Source organism: Coregonus clupeaformis, chromosome 35 (assembly GCF_020615455.1).
Source record: "Coregonus clupeaformis isolate EN_2021a chromosome 35, ASM2061545v1, whole genome shotgun sequence".
In the NCBI taxonomy this organism is placed as follows: domain Eukaryota; kingdom Metazoa; phylum Chordata; class Actinopteri; order Salmoniformes; family Salmonidae; genus Coregonus; species Coregonus clupeaformis.
In genome coordinates this window covers 37,242,043-37,263,186 of record NC_059226.1, presented here as the reverse complement: position 1 = coordinate 37,263,186, position 21,144 = coordinate 37,242,043, and the positions used below count along the sequence as shown (strand labels likewise).

Below are 21,144 nucleotides of genomic sequence, written 5' to 3'. Positions count from 1 at the left end.
GTGAAACATTCTTTAGACTCTCCTGTGAACAGGTACGCTAGCTAGTGAAACATTCTTTAGACTCTCCTGTGAACAGGTACGCTAGCTAGTGAAACATTCTTCAGACTCTCCTGTGAACAGGTACGCTTAGCTAGTGAAACATTCTTTAGACTCTCCTGTGAACAGGTACGCTAGCTAGTGAAACATTCTTCAGACTCTCCTGTGAACAGGTACGCTAGCTAGTGAAACATTCTTCAGACTCTCCTGTGAACAGGTACGCTAGCTAGTGAAACATTCTTCAGACTCTCCTGTGAACAGGTACGCTAGCTAGTGAAACATTCTTCAGACTCTCCTGTGAACAGGTACGCTAGCTAGTGAAACATTCTTTAGACTCTCCTGTGAACAGGTACGCTAGCTAGTGAAAGATTTAGGAAATGTCTGTGTCAAAGCTGTGGTGCAGCTCATTTGGATTTCCCGGCTTTGTCGGCTGTTGATCACCCCAAACTTCACTTACAACTTAGTATTTTTTACTTATAAACATTCCTAAAATGTTCCTGACATATTTGAAGACATTCCTGAAATGTTTTTTTTCAAACGTTTCTGAAACATGCAAACCATATTCTAATCTTCTCTTTTCTGATTCGTCAGGTGGTCCAGATGATGCTAACCTCTCTCCTCTTTGATTGGTCAGGTGGTTCAGATGATGCGTCGTGGGCGGGAGACGCTGCTGACCCTGCTGGAGGCGTTTGTTTACGACCCACTGGTGGACTGGACGGCCGGGGGGGAGGTGGGCTTCGCCGGGGCCGTGTACGGAGGGGGGGGGCAGCAGGCAGAGAACAAGCAGAGCAAGAGAGAGATGGAGAGAGACATCACACGTTCCCTGTTCTCCTCCCGCGTCGCTGAGATCAAGGTGAGCAGGGAGACGGAGACACATGTAGTCACATGCATCTGTTCCCCTTACCAGATGTTCTGTTTGTAGCTGAAATAACAAGGCAACTTAAATCTTCCTCCCTTCTCCCTCCTTCACTACCTCTCTCACCTCCTTTCCTTCCTCCCTCTCCCCCTCTCTCACCTCCTTTCCTTCCTCCCTCTCCTCCTCTCTCACCTCCTTTCCTTCCTCCCCCTCCCTCCCCTCCTTTCCTTCCTCCCTCTCCCCCTCTCTCACCTCCTTTCCTTCCTCCCTCTCCCCCTCTCTCACCTCCTTTCCTTCCTCCCTCTCCCCCTCTCTCCCCTCCTTTCCTTCCTCCCTCTCCCCCTCTCTCACCTCCTTTCCTTCCTCCCTCTCCCCCTCTCTCACCTCCTTTCCTTCCTCCCTCTCCCCCCTCTCACTTCCTTTCCTTCCTCCCTCTCCCCCCCTCTCACTTCCTTTCCTTCCTCCCTCTCCCCCTCTCTCACCTCCTTTCCTTCCTCCCTCTCCCCCTCTCTCACCTCCTTTCCTTCCTCCCTCTCCCCTCTCTCACCTCCTTTCCTTCCTCCCCCTCTCTCACCTCCTTTCCTTCCTCCCCCTCTCTCACCTCCTTTCCTTCCTCCCTCTTCCCCTCTCTCACCTCCTTTCCTTCCTCCCTCTTCCCCCTCTCACCTCCTTTCCTTCCTCCCTCTCCCCCTCTCTCACCTCCTTTCCTTCCTCCCTCTCTCACCTCCTTTCCTTCCTCCCTCTCTCACCTCCTTTCCTTCCTTCCCCTCTCTCACCTCCTTTCCTTCCTCCCTCTCTCACCTCCTCCTTTCCTTCCTCCTCTCTCTCACCTCCTTTCCTTCCTCCCTCTCCCCTCTCTCACCTCCTTTCCTTCCTCCCTCTCCCCCTCTCTCACCTCCTTTCCTTCCTCCCTCTCCCCCTCTCTCACCTCCTTTCCTTCCTCCCTCTCTCACCTCCTTTCCTTCCTCCCTCTCTCACCTCCTTTCCTTCCTCCCTCTCTCACCTCCTTTCCTTCCTCCCTCTCCCCCTCTCTCACCTCCTTTCCTTTCTCCCTCTACCCCTCTCTCACCTCCTTTCCTTCCTCCCTCTACCCCTCTCTCACCTCCTTTCCTTCCTCCCTCTCCCCCTCTCTCACCTCCTTTCCTTCCTCCCTCTACCCCTCTCTCACCTCCTTTCCTTCCTCCCTCTCCCCCTCTCTCCCCTCCTTTCCTTCCTCCCTCTACCCCCTCTCTCCCCTCCTTTCCTTCCTCCCTCTCCCCCTCTCTCCCCTCCTTTCCTTCCTCCCTCTCCCCCTCCCTCCAGGTGAACTGGTTTAAGAACCGTGAGGAGATGTTGGGCGTCCTGCCCCAGGTGGAGGGGGCGGTGGAAGAGTACATCACCCTGCAGAAGCTGCTCTCTCAGGGGGAGAAGACGACCACCAAGATCCTGGAGGAGATGAGCTTCCTGGAGGGGGCCGAGAGCTGCTCAGACCACCTCATACTTACCCTGGAACACAGGTTGGTTACACCTCTAACCACAGACCACCTCATACTTACCCTGGAACACAGGTTGGTTACACCTCTAATCCCAGACCACCTCATACTCACCCTGGAACACAGTTATGTGACCTCTAACCCCAGACCACCTCATACTTACCCTGGAACACAGTTATGTAACCCCTGACCTCTAACCCCAGACCACCTCATACTCACCCTGGAACACAGTTATGTAACCCCTGACCTCTAACCCCAGACCACCTCATATTCACCCTGGAACACAGTTATGTAACCCCTGACCTCTAACCCCAGACCACCTCATATTCACCCTGGAACACAGTTATGTAACCCCTGACCTCTAACCCCAGACCACCTCATACTCACCCTGGAACACAGTTATGTAACCCCTGACCTCTAACCCCAGACCACCTCATATTCACCCTGGAACACAGTTGTGTAACCCCTGACCTCTAACCCCAGACCACCTCATATTCACCCTGGAACACAGTTGTGTGACCCCTGACCTCTAACCCCAGACCACCTCATACTCACCCTGGAACACAGTTATGTAACCCCTGACCACCTCATACTCACCCTGGAACACAGTTATGTAACCCCAGACCACCTCATACTCACCCTGGAACACAGTTATGTAACCCCTGACCTATGCCATACAGACAGACGTTTGAGTAACTCCCTGGGCTTGTTTGACATTGCAGCCGACAGTGCAGGTGACTGCCTACTGACTGCCTACTGACTGATCTACAAATTACCTCTAACTACTCAAATCAAATTTTGTCACATTCTTGGTAAACAACCGGTGTAGACAAACTGTGAAATGCTGACTGACAGGTCCTTTTCCAACAGCGCAGAGTTAAAGATAGAAATAGTAACACAAGGAATAAATACACAGTAAATAACAAATAACAATAAAAAGTACAAATAACATGGCTATATACAGGAAGTAGAATATAACATGGCTATATACAGGAAGTAGAATATAACATGGCTATATACAGGGAGTAGAATATAACATGGCTATATACAGGAAGTAGAATATAACATGGCTATATACAGGAAGTAGAATATAACATGGCTATATACAGGAAGTAGAATATAACGTGGCTATATACAGGGAGTACCAGTTATGGATACATTTACAATTTGCTCAAGGGCACATTGACAGATTTTTCACCTATTCGGTTTGGGGATTCGAACCAGCGACCTTTCGGTTACTGACCCAACGCTCTCAACCGCTAGGCTACCTGCCGCCCTGCTTGGGGGTAGAAGCTGTTCAGGGTCCTGTTGGTTCCAGACTTGGTGCGCTAGTACCGCTTGCCATGCGGTAGCAGAGAGAACAGTCTATGGCTAGGGTGGCTGCAGTCTTTGACAATTGTTTGGGCCTTCCTCTGACACCGCCTGGTATAGAGGTCCTGGATGGCAGGGAGCTCAGCCTTCCTCTGACACCGCCTGGTATAGAGGTCGTGGATGGCAGGAAGCTTGGCCCCAGTGTTGTACTGGGCCGTACCCTCTGTAGCGCCTTATAGTCGTGTGCCTTGCAGTTGCCATACCAAACGGTGATGCAGCCAGTCAAGATGCTCTCAATGGTGCAGCTGTATAACTTTTTGAGGATCTGAGGGCCCATGCCAAATCTTTTCAGCCTCCTGAAGGGGAAGAGGCGCTGTCATGCCCTCTTCACAACTGTGTGGGTATGTATGGACCATGTTAATTTCTTGTGATGTGGACACCGAGGAACTTGAAGCTCTCGACCCGCTCCACTAAAGTCCCATCAATGTGGATGGGGGCGTGCTCGCCCCTCCGTTTCCTGTGGTCCACGATCAGCTCCTTTGTCTTGCTAACGTTGAAGGAGAGGTTGTTGTCCAGGCACCACACTGCCAGGTCTCTGACCTCCTCCCTATAGGCTGTCTCATCGTCGTCTGCGATCAGGCCTACCACCGTCGTGTCGTCAGCGAACTTGATGATGGTGTTGCAGTCGTGCGTGGCCACGCAGTTGTAGATCAGGAAGTCCAGGATCCAGTTGCAGAGGGAGGTGTTCAGTCCCAGGGTCCTTTATTATTTGTAGATCAGGAAGTCGGTCACAATGCAACACAGATTTGATGCTCTTGAACACGGCCCCTCTCTCTCCCCCTCCTCTCTCCTCTTCCTCTCTCCCCCCCACAGGTACTCTGAGCACACCCAGCTAGCATCTCGTCAGCGTACGGTCCAGGAGTTGATCCAGGGGAAGCAGGGGGACCTGGACCAGTGGATGTCCCAGTACCAAGCAGCCTTCAGCAGCCTGGAGGCCACACAGCTAGCCAGTCTGCTGCAGGACATCAGCAGTCCTATAGACCTGGGTTAGTGTCTGTAGAGGTGGGAGAGGGTGTTCTGTGTGTGGTCACAGCTAGCCAGTCTGCTGCAGGACATCAGCAGTCCTATAGACCTGGGTTAGTGTCTGTAGAGGTGGGAGAGGGTGTTCTGTGTGTGTTCACAGCTAGCCAGTCTGCTGCAGGCATCAGCAGTCCTATAGACCTGGGTTAGTGTCTGTAGAGGTGGGAGAGGGTGTTCTGTGTGTGGTCACAGCTAGCCAGTCTGCTGCAGGACATCAGCAGTCCTATAGACCTGGGTTAGTGTCTGTAGAGGTGGGAGAGGGTGTTCTGTGTGTGGTCACAGCTAGCCAGTCTGCTGCAGGACATCAGCAGTCCTATAGACCTGGGTTAGTGTCTGTAGAGGTGGGAGAGGGTGTTCTGTGTGTGGTCACAGCTAGCCAGTCTGCTGCAGGACATCAGCAGTCCTATAGACCTGGGTTAGTGTCTGTAGAGGTGGGAGAGGGTGTTCTGTGTGTGGTCACAGCTAGCCAGTCTGCTGCAGGACATCAGCAGTCCTATAGACCTGGGTTAGTGTCTGTAGAGGTGGGAGAGGGTGTTCTGTGTATGGTCACAGCTAGCCAGTCTGCTGCAGGACATCAGCAGTCCTATAGACCTGGGTTAGTGTCTGTAGAGGTGGGAGAGGGTGTTCTGTGTGTGTTCACAGCTAGCCAGTCTGCTGCAGGACATCAGCAGCCCCATCGTTCTGATTGATTTGGCCATACCCTCTCTCTCTTCCTCCCTCCCCCAGGCCCTCCCAGCTACGTCCCGGCCACAGCCTTCCTGCAGAACGCCGGCCAGGCCCACCTAATCAGCCAGTGCGAGGGCCTGGAGGCTGAGGTGGGAACCCTGCTGCAGCAGCGCCGTGGGGCCCTGCGAGGCTGTCTGGAGCAGCTGCACAGCTATGCCACTGTGGCCCTGCTGTACCCGCGGGCCGTGCTGCTGCGCCACAGGGCCCACCTCTGGAAACAGTGGCTGGAAGAGCTGCTCTGTGACATGACTGTTGACCACTGCCAGCAGATATACAGACAGTGAGTTGGAGTGGACATGTGCTGGCTTTCTCTTATAATAATAATAATAATATGCCATTTAGCAGACGCTTTTATCGAAAGCGACTTACAGTCATGCGTGCATACATTTTTTTTTTTGTGTATGGGTGGTCCCGGGGATCGAACCCACTACCTTGGCGTTACAAGCGCCGTGCTCTACCAGCTGAGCTACAGAGGACTCTTCACTTTCTCTCTTTCTTACTGTCTCATGCCATCATGTCTTTCCTTCTCATTCCTCCTCTCTCTGTCCTTTCTCCTTCCTTCACCCCCTCTATGTCTCTCTCTGTCTGCTTCTGTCTCTCTCTGTCTGCTTCTCTGTCTGTTTCTATGTCTCTCTCTGTCTGCTTCTGTCTCTCTGTCTGCTTCTGTCTGTTTCTGTCGCTCTCTCTCTGTCTGCTTCTGTCTCTCTCTCTGTCTGCTTCTCTGTCTGTTTCTATGTCTCTCTCTGTCTGCTTCTGTCTCTCTGTCTGCTTCTGTCTCTCTCTGTCTGCTTCTCTGTCTGTTTCTGTCGCTCTCTCTCTGTCTGCTTCTGTCTCTCTCTCTGTCTGCTTCTCTCTCTCTCTCTCTCTCTCTGTCTCTCTCTCTCTCTCTCTCTCTCTCTCTCTGTCTGCTTCTGTCTCTCTCTCTGTCTGCTTCTGTCTGTTTCTGTCGCTCTCTCTCTGTCTGCTTCTGTCTCTCTCTCTGTCTGCTTCTCTCTCTCTCTCTCTCTCTCTCTCTCTCTCTCTCTCTCTCTCTCTCTCTCTCTCTCTCTCTCTCTCTCTGTCTGCTTCTGTCTCTCTCTCTCTGTCTCTCTGTCTCTCTCTCTCTCTCTGTCTGCTTCTGTCTCTCTCTGTCTGCTTCTGTCTCTCTCTCTCTGTCTCTCTGTCTCTCTCTCTCTCTCTGTCTGCTTCTGTCTCTCTCTCTCTGTCTCTCTCTCTCTCTGTCTGCTTCTGTCTCTCTCTCTCTGTCTCTCTCTCTCTCTCTGTCTGCTTCTGTCTCTCTCTCTCTGTCTCTCTCTCTCTCTGTCTGCTTCTGTCTCTCTCTCTCTCTCTCTCTCTCTCTGTCTGTTTCTGTGTCTCTCTTTCTGTTTCTCTGTCTGTTTCTCTGTCAGGTTCCCCTGGGGTTAGCTGGCTCCTTTTCTTGGTATTTCTGTCCGCATCTCTCTTTATTCTAATATTGTATTATTATTTGATGAATCTGTGCTCCACCTTCCTCTCTAAACTCTCCTCCCTCCAGGTATGAGGTCCAGTTTGCCCCCCAGCCCCCCCTTGCATCGTGCCAGTTCCTGTCCAGTGTTGAGCTGGCCTTGCAGCACCAGGCGTCAGAGACCAACACGCGTGTTCTGCGCCAGGCGGAGCGCGTCAAGGCCGAGGGCGCCACGGTACATGCGTGTGAAGAACAGCTTCAGGAGATAGAGCGTTGCATCAATGTGTTCCTCCTGGAGAATCCAGAGCAGGGCTCTCTCAGCCTGGCCACTATCATCTCATCAGCCCTCTGCGCCCTCACCAGGTCTGTCTGTCTGTCTGTGTGCTGGGGATAGACCTGTATATGTGTGTATAACGAGAGTAACCTGATGGTTGAAGGGAGCAACTAGTATTCCTGACGTCTTGTGACAGGGTGAGAGTGTGTGGTGGGGTGGATAGAGGGGTGTATGTGTGTCTGGTCCCCCCCCTCTCTAAACCTAACGTTCTCTCTCTGGTCCAGGCGTAACCTGGTGATGGAAGGAGCGGCGGCAGCGGCGGGGGGGCAGCTGGTAGAGTTGACGTCTCGTGACGGGGCCTGGTTCCTGGAGGAGCTGTGTTCTATGAGCGGTAACATCACCTCATTGGTTCAGCTGCTGGGGCAGTGTCAGCTCTTCCCACACGATCTGGACCTGCCCTCGCCGCAGGAGACCGCCCAGACCGTCTACCTGGCCAATGCCGTCTACACCTGTCTACAGGTACGGGTGGAAGGGGGGTGGAAGCCTGTGTGTAGTGGGGGATAGAGGTGTGTGTGTGGTGGGGGATAGAGAGGTGTGTGGTGGGGGATAGAGAGGTGTGTGGTGGGGGGATAGAGGTGTGTGGTGGTGGGGGGATAGAGAGGTGTGTGGTGGGGGATAGAGAGGTGGGTGGTGGGGGATAGAGGTGTGTGTGTGGTGGGGGATAGAGAGGTGTGTGGTGGGGGATAGAGAGGTGTGTGGTGGGGGATAGAGAGGTGTGTGGTGGGGGATAGAGAGGTGGGTGGTGGGGGATAGAGAGGTGGGTGGTGGGGGGATAGAGAGGTGGGTGGTGGGGGGATAGAGGTGTGTGTGGTGGGGGGATAGAGAGGTGTGTGGTGGGGGATAGAGAGGTGGGTGGTGGGGGGATAGAGGTGTGTGTGGTGGGGGATAGAGAGGTGTGTGGTGGGGGATAGAGAGGTGTGTGGTGGGGGATAGAGAGGTGTGTGGTGGGGGATAGAGAGGGTGTGTGGTGGGGGGATAGAGAGGTGTGTGGTGGGGATAGAGAGGTGGGTGGTGGGGGGATAGAGAGGTGTGTGGTGGGGGATAGAGAGGTGGGTGGTGGGGGGATAGAGAGGTGTGTGGTGGGGGGATAGAGAGGTGTGTGGTGGGGGATAGAGAGGTGTGTGGTGGGGGATAGAGAGGTGGGTGGTGGGGGATAGAGAGGTGTGTGTGGTGGGGGATAGAGGTGTGTGGGTGGGGGATAGAGGTGTGTGTGGGGGATAGAGGTGTGTGTGGGGGGATAGAGAGGTGTGTGTGTGGTGGGGGGATAGAGAGGTGTGTGTGGTGGGGGATAGAGAGGTGTGTGGTGGGGGATAGAGAGGTGTGTGTGGTGGGGGGATAGAGAGGTGTGTGTGGTGGGGGGGGATAGAGAGTGTGTGTGTGTGGGGGGATAGAGAGTGTGTGTGTGTGTGGGGGATAGAGAGGTGTGTGTGTGTGGTGGGGGGATAGAGAGGTGTGTGGTGGGGGGATAGAGAGGTGTGTGGTGGGGGGGATAGAGAGGTGTGTGGTGGGGGGATAGAGAGGTGTGTGGTGGGGGATAGAGAGGTGTGTGGTGGGGGATAGAGAGGTGTGTGGTGGGGGATAGAGAGGTGTGTGGTGGGGGATAGAGAGGTGTGTGGTGGGGGATAGAGAGGTGGGTGGTGGGGGATAGAGAGGTGGGTGGTGGGGGATAGAGAGGTGGGTGGTGGGGGATAGAGAGGTGGGTGGTGGGGGATAGAGAGGTTTGTGGTGGGGGATAGAGAGGTGTGTGTGTCTGCGGAGTTGAGCGGTCAGAAATCCCCCTCAACGTCCTTTCCCCCTCTCCGCAAAAAATCTCTCAGCGTTCACAGGAGAGAAAAAAACGACCGCTCAAATTTTCGCTCCATTTATTTAGTAAACATAATTTAACCTGGTTAACTCTGAGTGGTTGTTTTGGACCCATACCGGGTTTGGGGGTTCCCCTCCCCAAAAATTTTCAGAAAATAGAAAGTGACACATCATTTGAAAGCTACAGTCCTTGTCTTTTTGGAAATCAAACTCAAATCTTACTGCTGGCAATGCATTAAGAATCCCCCCCCATAAAGGCCATAAATCATGCCCTATGGTCATATTCATAGAGTAGGAAATGTGGGTAAGAGTCACCAAAAGTACCAACATTTTACTATGCGTGGAAAGGGTCCACTCCGATGGTAAAGCTGCATTTCTTTCTCTCTCCATGTTACGTTGTATGCATCCTAGCTCCTCGTTTACAATAGGAAAAGTGAATGGGAAACAAAGTTTGACGTTTCCTGGCCTGTGTCTTTAAAAACGAATTGAAAGCCCTGATTGCTAAAGGTAGGCAGGACAGGCCCATTTTGGTGATTTCTGCTATATCATCAAAATAAATCAATCACAGCACGTCTTTGGACTCATTCAGCAGTTTTTACCTGATTTAAGTACAATACCATTGGAAATTAATGTTGAAAGTTCCATTTTATAGTCCTGAAACTTAAGTTAAATGATGCTGTCACTGCTTCCTGTTGACAAGACATATTGATAAATAGCCCAATGTCAAAACACTGTTTTAAAGTGCAGAACCAGTTTGTGATATGTTGAAAACCTAAACATAAATGAAATGTACTATCTCTACATACAGGACCAATGGTAATCATATTACCTGGATTATTTTAAACGAGCACCTTATAAACTGCACACGCACTTTTGACAAGTGGCAATAAATCACTCATCGATTTAGAGGGGATATGTACTGTTGATACACCACAACTCAGAAACCACATGGAAACTGGAGATATTGTTACATCACTGGTTAGAGGACAACCTGTAGAACATGGCTGATCTCTCTCTCTCTCCCCACACCACCACTAATGTATCAGAATGTCGTTGCCCACCTTTACTTGTCCATTTGTCTTTATGGCTGATCTCTCTCTCTCCTCCCTCCCTCCAGGAGTTGAACACTAACTTCCGTCAGATCATCTTCCCGGAGGCTCTGCGCTGCATGTTGAAGGGAGAGGCGACCCTAGAGACCATGCTGTCTGAGCTGGACCTCTTAGTGGAGCAGTGTGCAGACGGGGTCTCCCTGCAGGGGCTGGCCGACGCCCTGCACACACACCTCCGCAGCGCCGCCATGGGCCTGGAGCACGAGGCAGACACACACTGTCTCCACATCACCAGGTTAGGACAGGGGAACACACTGTCTCCACATCACCAGGTTAGGACAGGGGAACACACTGTCTCCACATCACCAGGTTAGGACAGGGGAACACACTGTCTCCACATCACCAGGTTAGGACAGGTGAACACACTGTCTCCACATCACCAGGTTAGGACAGGGGAACACACTGTCTCCACATCACCAGGTTAGGACAGGAACACAGGTAGTAGGGTTAGTGGTAACTGGTTATGTTATTGTAGGATGTTGCGGGCCCAGTACTCTCAGCTGATGCAGCCTCCAGGGGGCAGTGTGGACTCAGCAGGACAGGACTCTCCTAAGATGTCTGCCGGTCAGATGCTGCTGGTGGCCTTCGATGGCATGTTTGCTCAGCTCGAGACCGCCTTCGGGCAGCTCACAGAGAAGGTAACACGCACTTCCTCAATCTCTTTCCTCTGTCTCACCCTCTCTCTTCCTCAATTTCTTTCCTCTGTCTCACCCTCTCTCTTCCTCAATCTCTTTCCTCTGTCTCACCCTCGTTCTTGCTCTTACTCTTACGCTCAATCTCTTTCATCTTAAACTCATCTTTGTGTCTCTGGTCCCATCTTGTTATTCCTCTTCACTCCACATTCCATGTGTTTGTCATGTCTATATGTCACTTATCTCAAATCAAATCAAATCAAATTTTATTGGTCACATGCGCCGAATACAACAGGTGCAGACATTACAGTGAAATGCTTACTTACAGCCCTTAACCAACAGTGCATTTATTTTAAACAAAAAAGTAAGAATAAAACAACAACAAAAAAAGTGTTGAGAAAAAAAGAGCAGAAGTAAAATAAAGTGACAGTAGGGAGGCTATATATACAGTAAAATAAAGTGACAGTAGGGAGGCTATATATACAGGGGGGTACCGTTGCAGAGTCAATGTGCGGGGGCACCGGCTAGTTGAGGTAGTTGAGGTAATATGTACATGTGGGTAGAGTTAAAAGTGACTATGCATAAATACTTACTTAACAGAGTAGCAGCAGCGTAAAAAGGATGGGGGGGGGGGGGGGGCAGTGCAAATAGTCCGGGTAGCCATGATTAGCTGTTCAGGAGTCTTATGGCTTGGGGGTAGAAGCTGTTGAGAAGTCTTTTGGACCTAGACTTGGCACTCGGCACCGCTTGCCGTGCGGTAGCAGAGAGAACAGTCTATGACTAGGGTGGCTGGAGTCTTTGACAATTTTGAGGGCCTTCCTCTGACACCGCCCGGTATAGAGGTCCTGGATGGCAGGGAGCTTTGCCCCTGTGATGTACTGGGCCGTACGCACTACCCTCTGTAGTGCCTTGCGAGTCAGAGGCCAAGCAGTTGCCATACCAGGCGGTGATGCAACCAGTCAGGATGCTCGATGGTGCAGCTGTCGAATTTTTAGAGGATCTGAGGACCCATGCCACATCTTTTTAGTCTCCTGAGGGGAATAGGCTTTGTCGTGCCCTCTTCACGACTGTCTTGGTGTGTTTGGACCATGATAGTTCGTTGGTGATGTGGACACCAAGGAACTTGAAGCTCTCAACCTGTTCCACTACAGCCCCGTCGATGAGAATGGGGCGTGCTCAGTCCTCTTTTTTTTCCTGTAGTCCACAATCATCTCCTTTGTCTTGGTCACGTTGAGGGAGAGGTTGTTGTCCTGGCACCACACGGCCAGATCTCTGACCTCCTCCTCATAGGCTGTCTCATCGTTGTCGGTGATCAGGCCTACCACTGTTGTGTCGTCGGGCAAACTTAATGATGGTGTTGGAGTCGTGCCTGTCCATGCAGTCATGGGTGAACAGAGAGTACAGGAGGGGACTGAGCACGCACCCCTGAGGGCCCCGTGTTGAGGATCAGTGTGGCAGATGTGTTGTTACCTACCCTTACCACCTGGGGGCGGCCCGTCAGGAAGTCCAGGATCCAGTTGCAGAGGGAGGTGTTTAGTCCCAGGATCCTTAGCTTAGTGATGAGCTTAGAGGGCACTATGGTGTTGAATGCTGAGCTGTAGTCAATGAATAGCATTCTCACGTAGGTGTTCCTCTTGTCCAGGTGGGAAAGGGCAGTGTGGGTGCGATAGAGATTGCATCATCTGTGGATCTGTTGGGGCGGTATGCAAATTGGAGTGGGTCTAGGGTTTCTGGGATTATGCTGTTGATGTGAGCCATGACCAGTCTTTCAAAGCACTTCATGGCTACAGGCGTCAGAGCTACGGGTCGGTAGTCATTTAGGCAGGTTATCTTAGAGTTCTTGGGCACGGGGACTATGGTGGTCTGCTTGAAACATGTTGGTATTACAGACTCAGTCAGGGGACATGTTGAAAATGTCAGTGAAGACACTTGCCAGTTGGTCAGCACATGCTCGGAGTACACGTCCTGGTAATCCGTCTGGCCCTGCGGCCTTGTGAATGTTGACCTGCTTAAAAGTCTTACTCACATCGGCTACGGAGAGCGTGATCACATAGTCGTCCGGGAACAGCTGGTGCTCTCATGCATGCTTCAGTGTTGCTTGCCTCGAAGCGAGCATAGAAGTGGTTTAGCTCCGTCTGGTAGGCTTGTGTCACTGGGCAGCTCGCGGCTGTGCTTCCCTTTGTAGTCTGTAATAGTTTTCAAGCCCTGCCACATCCGATGAGCGTCAGAGCCAGTGTAGTATGATTCAATCTTAGACCTGTATTGACTCTTTGCCTGTTTGATGGTTCGTCGGAGGTCATAGCGGGATTTCTTATAGCGTCCGGGTTAGAGTCCCGTTCCTTGAAGGCGGCAGCTCTACCCTTTAGCTCAGTGCGGATGTTTCCTGTAATCCATGGTTTCTGGTTGGGGTATGTACGCGTACGGTCACTGTGGGGACGACATCATCGATGCACTTATTGATGAAGCCAGTGACTGATGTGGTACTCCTCAATGCTGTCTGAAGAATCCCGGAACATGTTCCAGTCTGTGCTAGCAAAACAGTCCTGTAGCTTAGCATCTGCGTCATCTGACCATGTCACCATCTCTCGTCTTTCCTCTCTTTTCACTCCCCTGTCTTCCACTTCTATTATCTGTTATTTACTCTCCCCTCTCTCTCCTCCCCTCTCTCTCCTCTCTCCTCTCTCTCCTCTCTCCCCTCTCTCCCCTCCCTCTCCTCCCCTCTCTCCCTCCCTCTCCTCCTTCCCCTCTCTCCCTCCCTCTCCCCTCCTCTCCTCCCCTCTCTCCCCTCCCTCTCCTCCCTCTCTCCCCCCTCCTTCCCCTCTCCCCTCTCCTCCCCTCTCCCCCCTCTCTCCCCCTCTCCCCTCCCTCTCTCCCCCTCTCCCCCTCTCTCCCCCTCTCCTCCCTCCCTCCCCTCTCTCCCCTCTCTCCCTCTCCTCCCTCTCTCCCCTCCCTCTCTCTCTCCTCTCTCTCTCCTCCCCTCCTCCTACTCTCTCTCCCTCCCCTCTTCTCTCTCCTCCCCCTCTCTTCTCTCTCCTCCCCTCTCTTCTCTCTCCTCCTCTCTAACTCCTCCCCTCTCTCTCTCCCCTCTCTCTCTAGATGATTTCTATGGAGGTGCCACCGGCGTGGCGGAAGGTAGATGTGATGCGTGAGGCGCGGGCTGCCCAGGTGCATTTCTTCCACAGCGGTCCTCACAGACATGTTCTGGAAGAGATCTTCTTCCTCAAGAGGCTCCAGACCATCAGGGAGTTCTTCAGGCTCTGTGGATCCTTCGCTCAGACACTCTCTGGTGAGAACACTGATGGGTTTCTAGTCTCTGTGTGTCTATACATTTACATTTACATTTTAGTCATTTAGCAGACGCTCTTATCCAGAGCGACTTACAGGAGCAATTAGGGTTAAGTGCCTTGCTCAAGGGCACATTTACGTCATTTAGCAGACGCTCTTGTCCAGAGAGACTCACAAATTGATGCATTCACCCCTATAGCCAGTGGGATAACCACTTTACAATTTTTTTTGGGGGGTAGAAGGATTACTTTATCTCTCTCTCTCTCTCTCTCTCTCTCTGAGTTCAATTTCAATTTAAGGGCTTTATTGGCATGGGAACGTATGTTTACATTGCCAAAGCAAGTTAAATAGATAATAAACAAATGTGAAACATTACCAAACATTCTCTCTCTCTCTGTGTCTTCTCTCTCTCTCTCTCTCTCTCTCTCTCTCTCTGTGTCTCTCTCTCTCTCTCTCTCTCTCTGTGTCTCTCTCTCTCTCTCTCTCTCTGTGTCTCTCTCTCTCTGTGTCTCTCTCTCTCTGTGTCTCTCTCTCTCTCTCTCTGTGTCTCTCTCTCTCTCTCTGTGTCTCTCTCTCTCTCTCTGTGTCTCTCTCTCTCTCTCTCTCTCTCTCTCTCTCTGTGCTATGAAAGTTGTGCTGTCACACAGATATAGAATAGCAGTAGAGGTCAATGCTGTAAAGTTGGTATCTGGAGCGCTACTTTGTGTCAAATGAAGGGTGCACTTAGGTATCATCCGCTCTGTTTTTTCAACTAGTGAAACGGTAGTGATGATGGTGGGGGGGGGGTGAAATCCATACAGTTACATATCAGGATATAATTTGACAATATATGCTACAGTTTTGACTATCGCAATATTATGTTTTGCTGTAGTTGGCTGTACCTGCACCAGAACTCCATTATGTTTCCTTCATAGCTTGTTCTCCATCTTTTTAAATAGAGCCTATTGGTTTTCAGCACTTCTATGTCCCATGACTGATCAAAACCTGTTTTCTCATGGCTCTCTCTAGTCCCTCTGCAGCAGACATGGACTGAGCAGTATGTCTGGAACATCGAATCGCAATAAAATCACTATCGGATAGCAATCCATATAGAATAGTGAAAATCGCAACACATATCGTATCACAAAAATGTATGCACGCATGACTAAGTCGCTTTGGATAAAAGCGTCTGCTAAATGGCTTATTATTATTATTATGATAATATCGTATCGTGAGGTCCCTGACAATTCGCTGCCCTATGAAATGGTATCTCAAACATTGTATACAGTGAGTTTGACCCTCTCCTTCTCCCCCCCTCCCTCCCCAGGTACGTGCCCCCCAGCGGCTGAGGACCCACCTCCCTCCAACGGCCCTGTAGCGTTAGGGGTTCCGGCGGGTGTAGGTCTACAGGGGAAGTTCCGGGGGTCGTCGGGCGCGGCGGTGGTAGTGAGCGAAGAGCAGATGACCCGGCCCATCAAGGCGTTCACAGCAGAGTTTGTCCGTCAGATGCTGATGGGTCTTCCCACCCAGACCCTGGGTCTGGCTCTCTGCAGCACCCTGTCTGCCCTGGGTCTGGACCTTACGGCACAGGTGGAGGCCAAGGACTTTGGAGCCGACGGCAAGGTAGGAAGGAGGCTGTGTGCTGTTACCTATATACTTGATTGATCAAATGTTATATTGTCTTCATACATTTTTGTTCTGTCCTGATTTTTAAACTAAAATGTGAAATTGTTAATTGTCCAGGTGTCGTTAGATGAGTTGTGTAAGCAGACGGTGGTGCAGGGTCTGGGTGCAGGGCGTCTGTCTCACTGCTACTGAACAGAGGTGCATGCTGGCGTCATCCTAACGACACGGCCTGGAAGAAACTGGACCTACTCAGACGCTTGGAGGCCAGCCTCGACGCTGCCAAGGTCTCCCTGCAACGCTTACCCAGCTACACATCACCATGTTCCAGGGTGAGAGGAAGTGTGTGTGTGTGTTAACCTGTCCTATCTCCTGTCTATTCCAGTGGCAGCATGAGGACTGATAGGTCCTAGGACCCAGCAGCGTTGTATGTGGGGATAATCCACTCCCAGAAATAAAAATCATGAAACTCCTGTCAATTTGGTAAAAGCCTATGTTCTATCAGTGGGTAAAATAACAGATTTTCCCATTATTTAACTTCTAAGTGTTCCGTCTGAGAAATCAGGAAATTGTGTAGGAACGTGTCATAGCTACACTATATATACAAAAGTATGTGGACACCCCTTCAACCCGTTGCTGACAGGTGTATAAACCGAGCACACAGCCATGCAATCTCCATAGACAAACATTGGCAGTAGAATGGCCCGTACTGAAGAGCTCAGTGATTTTCAACGTGGCACCGTCATAGTATGCCACCTTTCCAACAAGTCAGTTCATCTAATTTCTGCCCTTCTAGAGCTGCCCCGGTCAACTATAAGTGCTGTTATTGTGAAGTGGAAACGTCTAGGAGCAACAACGGCTCAGCCACAAAGTGGTAGGCCACACAAGCTCACAGAGACGGGACCGCCGAGTGTCTAAAAATCGTCTGTCCTCGGTTGCAACACTCACTGCCGAAGTTCCAAACTGCCTCTGGAAGCAACGTCAGCACAATAACTGTTGGTCGGGAGCTTCATGAAATGGGTTTCCATGGCCGAGAGTACATGGAGTACATGGAGACACAAGCTAAAGAACACCGTGCGCAATGCCAAGTGTCGGGCTGGAGTGGTTGGAAGCTGCCGCCATTGGACTCTGGAGCAGTGGAAACGTGTTCTCTGGGGTGATGAATCACGCTTCACCATCTGGAAATCCGACGGACGAATCTGGGTTTGGCGGATGCCAGGGGAATGCTACCTGCCCCAATGCATAGTGCCAACTGTAAAGTTTGGTGGAGGAGGAATAATGGTCTGGGGCTGTTTTTCATGATTCGGGCTAGGCCCCTTTAATTCCAGTGAAGGGAAATCTTAACACTACAGCATACAATGACATTCTAGACGATTCTGTTCTTCCAGCTTTGTAGCAACAGTTTGGGGAAGGCCCTTTCCTGTTTCAGCATGACAATGCCCCTGTGCACAAAGCGAGGTCCATACAGAAATTGTTTGTCGAGATCAGTGTGGAAGAACTTGACTGGCCTGCACAGAGCTCTGACCTCAACCCCATCGAACACCTTTGGGATGAATTGGAACGCCGACTGCGAGCCAGGCCTAATCGCCCAACATCAGTGCCTGACCTCACTAATGCTCTTGTGGCTGAATGAAAGCAAGTCCCCGCAGCAATGTTTCATCATCTAGTGGAAAGCCTTCCCAGAAGAGTGGAGGCTGTTATAGCAGCAAAGGGGGGGACCAACTCCATATGAATGCCCGTGATTTTGGAATGAGATGTTTTGGTCGTGTAGTGTACATGGTCACTGGAGATGGGGATAACACTATCACATTTCATAACGCTTTTAAAACCATTACCTTCCTTCACACCAGATTGCTATATCAGCCTATAGATAGAATGGGCATACTGGTCTAGAACACATTCCTCTGTTTATATCCTCATGATGAAGTAGCTATTTATTTGTGTGTCTGTGAGAAAAGGCCCTTGCTGCCATGGCAACATACTCTGCACTCACTCTGGGTAGCAGAGTTGCACATTTGTTTTTACAGCTAGCTAGCTACTTCACATGCTGATATTGACTCTGGTATTATCATTGTGTGGAGCTGTGTTTGCTAGCTAGCCAGCCCAGAGAGAGCATTGCATTGTGGGTTTCGTAGTTGACTTAAGCTTCTGACAGATTTCCATAACCATTTTCACTTGTTGCTACCAACCTTGTTATAACGACAAAAATTAAATATTCGTTAACAAAAAATATTTTCACACATTTGTGTTATTTAACACTGTTTAACACGGTTAGTGGTTTGGGGTGGATTTATCCCTTTAACCCTGTCCTACCTCTGTATTCCAGTGGCAGCATGAGGACGTGATAGGTCCTAGGACCCAGCCAATGAGTGTGAGCCCTCCACTCGCGCCATCATCCTCAGTAGTATGAAGAAGAAGCTTTAGCAAACTCAGCCAGGACGCAGGCGGCCATTGCTGCTCTACAGGTCAGTACACAGTCATGGTGGTTTGATTACTCATCACCAATCTGTTAACCTTGATAGCTAACTAGACCATTACTCTTAACTACTCCAGTAAATAAAATGCTCTCTTTCTCTGTCTAGTCCTTTTAATGAATGTGTAGCTGTTTCTTTAATGAATCTCTCCTCTCCCCGCCTGCAGGAGAAGCTGGCATCACTAGAGGGCAGTATAGAGCAGCGTCTGAAGTGGGCCGGCGGGGCCAACCCTGCCCTGGCCCCGGTTCTCCAGGACTTTGATCAGACCATCGCAGAGCGCCGTGCCCTAGTGGCCCGGGAGAGCCAGCGCACCAGCCAGGTACACCACCCCCACACCGTGCTGCGTTTACGTCCCCAATGGCACCCTGTTCTCTGTATAGTCAGGGTTTTCTGGAAGTACATGGAGTAGCCCACCAAATAGATTAAATAGCCAACAAGGGAATTATGGGCAGGATTTTTTTTTGCTTACCTAGCTCTATTTTGTTGGCTTCTTGTACATTCTAATGCCTGGATTACTGAAAATGGATGAATTCAGTGTGTTTAGTTGTTTCGGATATCGTCTAGGCCTATGTAACCCTCTCACCAGGCTCGAATTTGACTCTCAAGATATTACCTTATTTAGAATATCTGAACAGCATGGGATATTAGGTGAGAAGGACATCTCCAATAAGAATCCCTATTGTAAACTTGCTAGGGTGAATGACAAATAGGGTATTAACTTCAGATAGAATGATTATAGACTTGGTTATTGGTATAAGGATATGCTTTCCCATGCATTAAATGAAACTGAAACAGTAAATGACTCCACCAATACAACAGACATAAGGTTCAATATCTATATTAATCAAATGTTCAATATATCACATCAAAAGAAATACAAATTATAAACCCCAATGATTTTCCCACAACCCATGTCCAAATTATTTGCAAGCTTGCTTAAACCCTGGGTGCGCGTTGGAGCTCATAAAAAAATGACGACATACATAAAGTCCTGAAGTCCACCACACATTTGTAGTTACTCACTACTTGTAGATAATGCCTCAGCGAAAAAATAGTAGTTCCGTGCAGGTGTCCTCACAAGATCCACAGCGAACACAGCTATCAATGCAGCCAGTAATCCGTAGCAGCAACAGACATCCGTTGGAAACCCGAACTCGTTGGTCGTCACAAGCAATTCTCTCCAAGTCTTGCACGATGCTAGGCTAACCTCTAGAATGTCAGTGTCTCCACAATGTGACGGCAGCTTCAGTCTCTACTAGGTCTTTCTTAACGAACTAATAAACACTTTCTTATAGAAATAAAATCAGGATTTCCCTTTAAAACAAACTCTGTAGGTATAGTTTTGTTTTATCTTTATCGTTCCTTGGGTCGTTTTTTTCTTCCCCAACGCCACTAACGTCTCTCCTCTTTCTCCTCTCAACTTTTCCCTCTCTTTCTTCCCAGCAACCAGTCCACTCTCCCATTGGCCACAACTTAACAAGTTACCTCATTGGTCAAAACTTTAACAAGATACGTGGGAAATTTAAACTTAAAAATAAACCAACCTATTTACTTGTACATTTTTTTAAAACATTGCTTCAAAAGAAATGCATTAATGACATTACAAATCAGGAGCTATTCGATCACCTTTTAAATCTAATACCAATGAATTATAACAAATAAACTCTATACTTGGTTTTAGCAAGGTATTACACTCTCCCCCACCAAAATAGGCATGTCCTCATGACTTGTAAACATAAGTGAGATGTAATGACAAGTAAATGTGTCAACTCTTAACTACAACCTACAGCTGAGACAAAACTTGTTAGATAATTGAAAATGAGATACATTTGTGTTTCCCCTTATCCAATCCACTTGTACAATGTGGAACAATATCTGACAACTGGGGCTATACTTGGAACTCCGGGTTTATCATAGGTAAGTAAACCAGGTGCTTTCTTTACTCTCTGAGATCTTCTTATCCCTGGTCCTTCCATTTCCTCCGAAGTTTCCACTTCTCCCTGAACTTCTCGTTCCTCTTCTGTAATCTCTTCAACTGAGTTAGATGCCTCATTATCATCTACTTCAACTCCAGTTGCGACCTCAGCTTCTTGACTGGACTCTTTTACTTCCAGAACTTGGTCTGCTCTTTCAGGTTCCCCTGTCATTTGATTCCAAACTATGTCTAAGTCCAAGCTAAATGGTTCCGACATCTCTTCCACTTCTCGGCTTATACAGTTTGTATTTGGCACTTCATACCATACTCCGATGTCTTCATCTTCTGAGTCAAAATCCTTCTCATCTTCTGGATTCTCAACCTCTTCAACTTTCTCATCATTCTGAGGAGTACAGTTTCCAGGCAACTTTTCATTTCCCTTTCTCTTCCTCCTTCTTTGCAGGGTCCTTCTACCAGGTGTTGGTTCTATGTTAACCACAGGTTCTATGCGCACTTTCTGCCCCAGTGGTAGCAGGTGGTTTCGATGAAGAATCTTAATGGGTCCATCTCCAATTTCAGGCTTCAAACGAAACACAGGTAAGTTTGACATCTGACTTTCCACCACATATGGCGTAGAGGCCCAGCGATCTGCCAGCTTATGTTTTCCTTGCAGTCCTAGATTCCGTATGAGGACTCTGTCTCCAGGCATAAGTTGCGTGTAGCGGATCTTCTTATCATATCGCTGTTTGTTTTCTTGGTTTTGCTTTCCAGCAGTGCTCTCAGCAAGTTTGTAAGTAGCTTGTAACTGTTTCTTCATATCAGATACATACTTGAGATAAGTTCTCTCTGAAGAGCTATCACTCGAGACTCCAAAACAAATATCAACAGGCAATCTAGCTTCACGTCCAAACATCAAAAAATATGGCGAATAGCCAGTCGCTTCATTCCGACTACAGTTATACGAGTGCACTAGATGCCCAACATACTGACTCCATTTGTTCTTTCGTGTAGGATCAAGAGTTCCAAGCATGTTCAACAAGGTTCGGTTGAATCTCTCGGGTTGCGGATCTCCCTGAGGATGATATG

At 49.7% G+C, this 21,144-nt stretch overlaps 1 protein-coding gene across 1 annotated transcript in view; it reads left to right on the top strand.

Annotated features, from left to right (window-relative positions):
• LOC121551686 (serine/threonine-protein kinase SMG1-like) overlaps positions 1-21,144 on the top strand; it is a 105,150-nt gene that overhangs the window by 63,078 nt on the left and 20,928 nt on the right. Inside the window, 15 exon segments of the mRNA XM_045211068.1 lie at positions 671-889; positions 2,195-2,388; positions 4,549-4,721; positions 5,482-5,761; positions 6,995-7,267; positions 7,463-7,697; positions 10,159-10,385; positions 10,626-10,788; positions 13,879-14,068; positions 15,374-15,669; positions 15,790-15,850; positions 15,853-15,985; positions 17,983-18,050; positions 18,053-18,092; positions 18,252-18,462. Coding sequence (XP_045067003.1) covers positions 671-889; positions 2,195-2,388; positions 4,549-4,721; positions 5,482-5,761; positions 6,995-7,267; positions 7,463-7,697; positions 10,159-10,385; positions 10,626-10,788; positions 13,879-14,068; positions 15,374-15,669; positions 15,790-15,850; positions 15,853-15,985; positions 17,983-18,050; positions 18,053-18,092; positions 18,252-18,462 — 2,763 coding nt within the window.